We start from the raw sequence: 9,554 nt of genomic DNA, 5'->3' as shown, positions 1-9,554 counted from the left end.
TGTGTCTGTGTGTGTGTCTGTGTGTGTGTGTGTCTGTGTGTGTGTGCGTGTCTGTGTGTGTGTGTCTGTGTGTGTGTCTGTGTGTGTGTGCGTGTCTGTGTGTGTGTGTGAACAGGTGATGAAGTGGCTGCTGGTGACGCTCTCTGTGAGATTGAGACTGATAAAGCTGTGGTGATCATGGAGTCCAATGATGATGGAATCCTTGCTAAAATACTCGTAAGTGTGTTTATGACAGAGAGATATTGAATCGATACCGAAACTTTGTAATTTTATATGAATCGATGACAGTAGAGAGTGTGAGATCTGAGACAGATAAACAAACCCTGTATGAATGGAAATAAAACAAAGAATATTTTGACTTTTGACCCCTTTTTTTATCTCCATTCAATGCTTTGCTCAACTCCCACAATAATACTAGCTTTCCCCTTAAAAAAAAAATCAATACTTGTCATCATTTATGATTTGATGTTAGGGAAACCTGTTTGGAGACCATTTGGTGATGCTAGTGGGCACAGATATTATCTCACACACCTTTGTTTTAAAATGACACAATTTGCATATTAATGTGGCATATTAATTATACACATACGTGACTTAACTGCAGCTGAGCCAGTAAAGAGAAAGCTCATTCCTGTGTTTGTCTCAGGTGCAGGAGGGCAGTCGAGGTGTGCGTTTGGGAACTCTCATAGCACTGATGGTCAGTGAAGGTGAAGACTGGACACGGGTGGAGATTGTCAGTGAAGGTGAAGACTGGACACGGGTGGAGATTCCAGCGCTCGAGCCAGTAACACTCACCACAGCTCCGCCCACTGCAGCCACGCCCACTGCTGCTGACCCCGCCCCTCCTCTGACCACCACACCTTCAGCACCCAAACAGTCCGTATCTGCAAACAGATGTTGTTTGTAAATGTTTTTATATACAGAATACCCCCTCTGGACATAAAGATGTATTATATTTTAATTGTCACAATTACGGTTTAAGACAAAATTGCAATTTATTAAACATGCTTAAAAAATATGTCATCAATATCTGAAAAATTTGTAAATTAGGTGATTTTGCTTGAATGAAGGGTTGCACAAATGAGTGCAGCCTCGATTCAATTCAACAAACGTGCAACATACTAGTGCACAGTATGTCCTCCAACGTGACCCTTCTTGGCACTGAGTTCACATGACGCGTGAAATACTTGTCCAACGAAGGATTTTCACCTTGTCATGTTGAAAAAATGCCCAACAACACGGGGAGAGGGAGATTTCTGTTCCAAGCTCTTGTGTTACATGTGTGAATTTATTTTACATTTTGGATGCTTGAATGCAGAATGATAGTCTTTGTCTCATGAGAAGAGTGTGGACTCCTAGAAGTCTTCATTCTGTTAATATGGGCTTTGTCTTGTGCTGTGGCTGCAGCAGCTGCTTCCTGTGTGTAGGACGGCCGTGCGTTTCAGCTGCTGCAGTCACTCTTCTCAGCTTTTGCCAGCTCTGAGATACTTGCTCTGCATTTCTCCTGCTCTGTTCTTAGCAAAAATCAATCATCACAAAAAGAAGGCTGAAGTGAAGGCCTGCTATGGTTTAACTTGGTAACTTTCTGGAGGGTGTACTCATTTTTGCATCACAATATTTAATGACTTTAATTCAGATCTTATTTTTCTGATTAGTATTGACATGCTTTTTTGATAGCTGATCTAGCAGACTTGCTGGAACATTATATTATAAAGGTACCCTAATATGATTTCTGTGTAAAGAGAAATCGCTGAAGGTTCAGGGGGGGGGGTCTAGTGCACAGTATGTCCTCCAACGTGACCCTTCTTGGCACTGAGTTCACATGACGCGTGAAATACTTGTCCAACGAAGGATTTTCACCTTGTCATGTTGAAAAAATGCCCAACAACACGGGGAGAGGGAGATTTCTGTTCCAAGCTCTTGTGTTACATGTGTGAATTTATTTTACATTTTGGATGCTTGAATGCAGAATGATAGTCTTTGTCTCATGAGAAGAGTGTGGACTCCTATAAGTCTTCATTCTGTTAATATGGGCTTTGTCTTGTGCTGTGGCTGCAGCAGCTGCTTCCTGTGTGTAGGACGGCCGTGCGTTTCAGCTGCTGCAGTCACTCTTCTCAGCTTTTGCCAGCTCTGAGATACTTGCTCTGCATTTCTCCTGCTCTGTTCTTAGCAAAAATCAATCATCACAAAAAGAAGGCTGAAGTGAAGGCCTGCTATGGTTTAACTTGGTAACTTTCTGGAGGGTGTACTCATTTTTGCATCACAATATTTAATGACTTTAATTCAGATCTTATTTTTCTGATTAGTATTGACATGCTTTTTTGATAGCTGATCTAGCAGACTTGCTGGAACATTATATTATAAAGGTACCCTAATATGATTTCTGTGTAAAGAGAAATCGCTGAAGGTTCAGGGGGGGGGGTCTACACATTTATGCTGTGTAATGTGTGTCACAAGCAGTTTAGGTTTGAAATTATTAAATAATTAAATGAAGATTATTGTCAAATGTCAGAAGTTAATGTGAGTAACTAGACATGTGGTGACTCTGCCAGGTGTGAAGGTAACTAATTCAGATCAGCTCTATTATGGTCAGGGTGTCTCGCCCTCTAGCACACACAGCAATAATTTAAATAAATCACAGAGCATGACATATTTAAATGCCAAAATGAGAATAGGAGGGCAAACATGCGGGCATAAAATGTTGTAATGGACTGGATCATAAATACAGTCACAAAGTCACTCAAGTAACGTCCACGTGTGCATGTGTATTAAACACTCTTCTGCCGCCGCTTTTATGATTCAGTCATGAAGCTCAGGGAAACACTTGGTCACACACAAACATCTTGTACAGTAGCATTTTCATTGTGGCTTGGCAATCACAAAAGCTCAGCACCCAATAGCAGAGTCATCCTGGTCTTACATGACAGTGCAGGCATTCATTTGCTTTGTATTGTGTGTGGCATTGATATCAGTGTGTTCTTATGTGATTTTGGACAGATTGCGCTTGAGTCCAGCTGCGAGACACATTTTGGACACTCATGGTTTGGATCCTCATCTGGCAAAAGCTACAGGTCCACGCGGCCTCATCACTAAAGAGTGAGTCACACACACACAGGTTTGTTTTTGTGAATTGTGGGGACATTCCATAGGCTTAATGGTTTTTATACTGTACAAACTGTATTTTCTATCTCCCTACACCTAAACTTACCCCTTACAGGAAACTTTGTGCATTTTTACTTTCTCAAAAAAACGTTATAAGCGTTTTGAAATATGGAGACATGGGGCAATGTCCTCATAAGTCACCTTCTCCTTGTAATACCTGTCATACCCATGTCATTAAACAAATTTGTGTCCTCATGTCACAAAAACACACACACACAGCTGTGCAGGTTTCATATTATATATATATATATATACTGTATGTATATTATGTGTGTGTGTGCACAATACAATTTTCATATACAGTGTTCCAGTAAATCTATTTTTAGTTTAATGATCTTTCAAAATGGAGGGTGTTAGACACACACACACACACACACACACACACAGAGAATCCCACTGAGCAGGCTCATTACTAACACGTTACCATGGCAATGCAGCCTCCTCTTTCTGGGTGTCCATAGAAACAAAGAAACTGACACCTATTAATACCTCGAATCCACTGAAGATCTGAGGATGACAGTTCAGCTGCGAGAAAGAGGGACACAATATGCATTTCTATTAGATTATCCAGGTTATATTATAGGGGTGATATCATCATCATTATTATATATACATTTTCTCCATGAAAATTTGATTGGTTTGATTTGATTTGATTGTGCCAAATATATTTAAAATAGATATTTATGACCACTTTTACCAAATCTCTGACACTTAAAAACACCTAAAGGCTAAGCAGATCATAGAGACGGTCAGTGCTAATGATTCTACAATCGCATTAGACTTAAAGAGTTTTTGAAACACAGTCCAGGCTGTTTTTCACAGATCTGACTTTAATGCAAATGATCTCTGTTATGAGGATCTCCTAGCACATGATAGAAGCACTCATACAGAAGCGTTAAAGGGTTAGTTCACCCAAAAATGAAAATCTAATATGTGAATCCAATATGTCTACAAAGCTAATGGCAAACTAATTGATGCCTGACTGTGATTGATTATTTCATTGCATCGCTTTCGCGATGGCGCCGACGCTGATGGCTGCCTCCGTGGCGTGCTCCGCAGTTGTTTTTATGTTTTTGTTAGTTTGTCCTTTCTTTAGTTATATCCCTGCAATCAGTTTCACCAGAGACGAATTGCTGGACATTCAGAAGAACACACCACCTGATATTTCACCGGTTTTCGATTATTCTGATGTTTTGCTGGACATTGTAGTTGGGGGAAGCGAGCCGGCGCGCTTGTGAAGCTCCGACAGTGCGGATTCAGGACGCCGTTGCCTAGCATCCATCTGGCGAACCTCCGCTCTCTACCCAACAAAACGGACGAACTCCTTCTGCTCTCCTGGACAAATAAGGATTTTTCAAACTCTGCTGCTCTGTGTTTCACGGAAACCTGACTGAAAGACGCACCCTCCCTTCTCTCCAAGAACTGTACTTATCCAGAGTGAGCAAAAGGGCTGGCAGAATCACTCTGGACCCCTCACATCCAGCACACTCCCTCTTTGAACTGTTGCCATCTGGTCGACGCTACAGAGCACTGAGCACCAGAACGGCCAGACACAGGAACAGTTTCTTCCCTCAGGCAATCCATCTCATAAACACCTGACAATAACTATGGAACACACAACACTATTTATTCACTCATACACTTATTTATCTAACACACATACTCAGTCTACATTTCAATTTGCACATAATATACCTGTACATACAACTGTCTATTGTTATATACCTGTACATACAATTGTCGATTTGTATATTTTTTATTCCTTATTTACTTGTTCTATTTTAAAAAATTTTTTAATTTTAATTTTTTATTATCTGTGTTTTTTTTTGTTCTGTCACTGTCATTCTGTTGCACTGTGGAAGCTTCTGTCACGAAAACAAATTCCTCGTATGTGTAAACATACCTGGCAATAAAGCTCATTCTGATTCTATGTACGCATCTCAGCAGAGTGCATGCCTCCGCGATTTACCATGTTTTTGTACTGTATCTCGTGTAAAATGAGGGTTGCCGCTAACAAAGGCAGAGTTGCCCACTTGTTTCTGTCCTCTGCAGTACTTGCAGTACAAATTGTCCTCAAAAATGAGCCATGGGAATGTTTTCTGCCACTGTGGATTAAAATTGTATTTCCTACCAGCAGTGGAGGATAAACCGACCGTTATCGCCGCTTGGTCCCTCTTTTACGTTTTCATCGCCCTCCTCTTCCATATCCTCCTCATGATCTACTGTTTCTGTCACGCTCTGTCTTATGAAATTATGATGTTTTTTTTGGTAAAAAATAAATAATTATTCGCACACGTGCAACTAAATACATTTTCCAGTTCGCACACATCTATTTTTAGTCGCAAATGTGAGTGAAATGCTAGCACTGTCGAGCCCTGGCCCCCTGTAGCGAATCCATGTGTTTTTGTAAGAAAAATATCCATATTTCAACTGTAATAAACACTTTTCTCTCATCATACGTTTTTCTTTGCAAATCTTCAGTTTGTACTTCTAATTCGTGACCGGCGTTTTGTTTTGTTGTCTCTCTGCATCCGTCACTAATTACGCTACGCCGCGCGTCTTACGTCATCCGACTGCAATGATAGAGCTTGGAATAGCCAGGACAATTTTTTTATATAACTCCGACTGGATTCGTCTGAAAGAAGACCGTCATAAACACCTAGGATGCTTCGGGGGTGAGTAAAACACAAGACAATTTTCATTTTTGGGTGAACTAACCCTTTCAGTCTCTGTTCAAAGCTGCGGTACACTCTTACATTCAGTCCAAATCCAATGTGCTGCTCTAATTGGTAGAATGAGATGGAAACGATAAGATTTCAAATGATCGTCAGAACAATATTGCACAATTTCATGTTTTTTAATGTAAAATATTTGAGTCATAAGGCTTTTATGGTAATTTATTGATCACAACAAAAATATTTTTCATTGAATTTAAAGTGTTGATGTTAAATGATTTCTATTGATTTCATTGAACTGTAGCTCAGAGGGAATCTTTTTCCTGCCATGACAACACTGTGTCTTTGTACCGTAGTGTACCGCTGTGCATGTGAAGAGTAAAACTCTGAGCTGTGATTGGACTGCAGCAGAGGCGCTGATGAACTAATAAAATACATTTCACTCACAGGAACGTTGTTACACTGATCAGAGGAGTGGATGTGCGTTTGTTCCCGCTGATCAATCTTACATTAAAGCTTCTTTATTATCAGTTATTATAATTCTGTGATTTTACACTGTCCTGCTGTTTTGTTTTTAATGTGAATCCTCAAATTCAAATTGCAATGTTTATATAAGCCTTTTTTTATACACATTATTTGATTCATTGACTTCAATTTGCACACTGTATGGAGGAGAACATTTATTATTGTGATGAGATAATAAATAAAATTAGACTTTTTTTGTCCAGCTAATCAAAGCAGTGATCGCCAGATTACTAGATTATCAGAGTAGTCATTAGTTGCAGCCCTGGTGAATTTACTTTTGAAACTCCTGTACATCTCACGTCAAAATGAAAGTGATCAGCAATCAGCTGTCCTGATTCTGTGCCTGATTGAATTAATTTGTTTTTTCAGAGATGCTCTGAAGCTGTTGAATCAGAGTGGTGAAAGGCTCTCAGCTCCTCCAGCAGCTGCGGTCGCTCCTCCTGCCCCGGTCTCCGTCTCTCCACCCATCGCCCCGAGCACCGGCCGCCCCACCTTCCCAGCCCTGTCTGTGCCCGGAAAACCTGGAATGCCGGTGAGCGGATGCTGCGTTTCATTTTATATGGTCATGCTGGAGGGAAAAAAAAAAGACATTTTAAAGCACACAGTTCTCTAGAATAAACGGTGTAGCATCAAGCTTTGCTGTAAAATAAAATCTTTCAGTAAGTATCGTGGAGGGGCTGTGGCTTCAGGCCTCGGAGAGTTTATTCTAAATGAACTGTGCTGAAAATATGAGAAGGGGAAATAAAATGTCGCTGTGGAATGACTGAGTTTTCAGGGCACGTTCACGGAGATCCCGGCCTCTAATGTGAGGAGAGTCATTGCACAGAGACTGACGCAGTCCAAGAGCACCATTCCTCATGCGTATGCTTCGGTCGACTGTGACCTTGGGCCCGTCATGAAGCTCCGGAAACAGCTGGCCACGGGTGGGACACCTTCATCTACATCACGCTAGAAAATCATAATCCACACAGAACAGCAAGACAGATGATTGGTGTTAGACTGCCTGTGCTTTGAGGACAGTGAAGTTTATGTGCTGCTTTCCAATAATATGTCTGTGATGAGTGGATAATTCCTCAGGCCGCCCCACCTCCCTTTCCATCTATCTCTGTTCCCGAAAAACCTGGAATGCCAGTAAAAAAACAATTCCAGTTCCAATTCCGTAAAAAAAAATAAGATGATTTAATAATAAATACATTTTTTTTAAAGGTATGTTTACGCAGACTTTTTGTCTTTTGTCTTTTTGTTTGGACTACACTGGTGATGAAACATGATTTCTGTGTGAAAACATTAGCACACGTTTGATGCACTGATGATTAACCTCAGATTCGTTCGTTTGTAAAGCGTCTCAGCCGTGTGCTAACAGCAGTGTTTTGTGTTTGTGTGTTCAGAGGACATCAAGGTGTCAGTCAATGATTTCATCATCAAAGCGACTGCCGTCTCACTCAGAGTAAGTCATGAATGACAGTACTGTATCAAATCATTCATTCACAGCGGTGTTCATTTCCACTCTTTATGAGAAATTAGACCGTGATGTCATTCATTCATTAGCCACTGTTAGTGTTAAATAGGACACAGTTTTACCCCAAATGAAGGATCTTTTATATATATATATATATATATATATGTGCTGCCTTTCAGAAGCAACACAAGATATTTACATATTTCCCACGATCAGCTTGCTTACAGTAGTCCATTCCCTGTGTTTATTGCCTTCTTGAGCATAAACGAACATTTACACGTGTTGTAAAATGCGTGTGTCCCGCAGGAGATGCCAGAGGTGAATGTGATGTGGTCCGGTGACGGGCCGCAGGCTCTTGACTACATCCACATCTCCATCGCCGTGGCAACACCACGGGGCCTCATAACCCCCATCATCAAAGATGCTGCTAACAAAGGGCTGCAGGAGATCGCTGCTACCGCTAAGGTCATTTAACATCCTATAATAATCATCAGAGTTAAGCTCCGAGTGCATATGGGTGAATTTCCATCAGGGAATATAACGCTGATTATGTAAGCACGTGAGATCTGAGGTGTTATTTAATGATTGTTGTGTTGCATCATTAGCATATTAAAGAAAGAGCTCTGTTCTGTTCTCACATGGCTTCGTCTGTCTCTTTCAGGCTCTGGCGCAGAAAGCTCGGGACGGGAAGCTGTTACCAGAGGAGTATCAGGGAGGATCTTTCAGGTGAGTACCATTTCATTATTTGGAGTAAAACCTGTATAACTTTCTTCCAAAGAATTGCAGTGGTCAATGTTTTCATTGCAATTACAAAAAAAACACACTGAAAGCACAATAAAGGTGTTACATGCGACTAGTGCTCTATATTTCAGGTGATCTAAAGCCTACAGTAGTGTGAGGAACAGATATTCAGTGAAAATCATCTGGCCTAACTCTCCTCATCCTGTTCATTAGAGAAGTAGAAATAGTCTGATATTTACATTGAATCAGCCGATTGAATGGATTTACTGCTGGAATTAAGATCAGAAGCGGTCAGACTGGATCAACAAAGTTCACCTAAAGACCCCATCAAATCAAAATTACAATGTTATGTTTTAGGGGTCAGTAATTATGATTTCCATTGAGGTGAATGAAGTCTTGTCAGTGTCAAGACCACAAAAAGTGTTCGAGCCGTTATTCTGTACAGAATATTCTGTTTAAAGTGCTATAACATCGTACATTTACATTACATGTGATCAGATGCTTTTATCCAAAGCGATTTACAAATGAGTTGAATAGAAGCAAACATAAATGTATGTTAATGCTGTTATAGTATCTGTCCCGTCACTAGCTTGTGCCAGCGGTGGGTCAGAGGTGATGACGGGGTGGACGTTTGTTCTGTGTCTGCGCATCTCCTGTATTACGCAAGGAAAAGGAGGAAGTAGAAAACACGAGCTCGGTTTCAATAAAAGCTGTTTTAGAGAAATTTGCTGTATGTTTTTTTTAGTACAATGACCTCTTTCTCTTGAATTGATTTCTCAATTCATGACTCCTTTATTATTCCAAGACTTAGAGAAATAAATGTAATGTTTGTCAACATCAGCTGGTAGTCAAGGCAAACAATTACTCAATTCATTATTTAATTCTCTATATATTGTTTTTGCTTCCTTTTCATTAATTCGATATTTAAAGGGGTCATGGCATGGATTGTTTTATTATTTTAAAGGTCCCATATTGTCAAAACTGAAATTTCC

At 40.3% G+C, this 9,554-nt stretch overlaps 1 protein-coding gene across 7 annotated transcripts in view; it reads left to right on the top strand.

Annotated features, from left to right (window-relative positions):
- Positions 1-9,554, top strand: part of pdhx (pyruvate dehydrogenase complex component X) — a 16,060-nt gene that overhangs the window by 4,012 nt on the left and 2,494 nt on the right. For 5 of the 7 annotated variants that reach the window (XM_016563956.1, XM_016563957.1, XM_016563962.1 and 2 more), the window contains 9 exons: positions 116-216; positions 647-707; positions 744-876; positions 2,998-3,096; positions 6,732-6,894; positions 7,138-7,285; positions 7,751-7,809; positions 8,128-8,286; positions 8,483-8,547. In XM_016563956.1, the coding sequence (XP_016419442.1) occupies positions 116-216; positions 647-707; positions 744-876; positions 2,998-3,096; positions 6,732-6,894; positions 7,138-7,285; positions 7,751-7,809; positions 8,128-8,286; positions 8,483-8,547 (988 nt within the window). Of the gene's footprint in view, positions 1-115; positions 217-646; positions 708-743; positions 877-2,997; positions 3,097-6,731; positions 6,895-7,137; positions 7,286-7,750; positions 7,810-8,127; positions 8,287-8,482; positions 8,548-9,133; positions 9,293-9,554 lie in introns of those variants that run through there. The other 2 variants (XM_016563958.1, XM_016563959.1) reach the window with 2 other exon arrangements.

This window comes from Sinocyclocheilus rhinocerous, unplaced genomic scaffold, assembly GCF_001515625.1.
Source record: "Sinocyclocheilus rhinocerous isolate Xijiao unplaced genomic scaffold, SAMN03320098_v1.1 scaffold1401, whole genome shotgun sequence".
In the NCBI taxonomy this organism is placed as follows: Eukaryota; Metazoa; Chordata; class Actinopteri; order Cypriniformes; family Cyprinidae; genus Sinocyclocheilus; species Sinocyclocheilus rhinocerous.
This window is presented reverse-complemented; position numbering and strand designations above follow the sequence as displayed.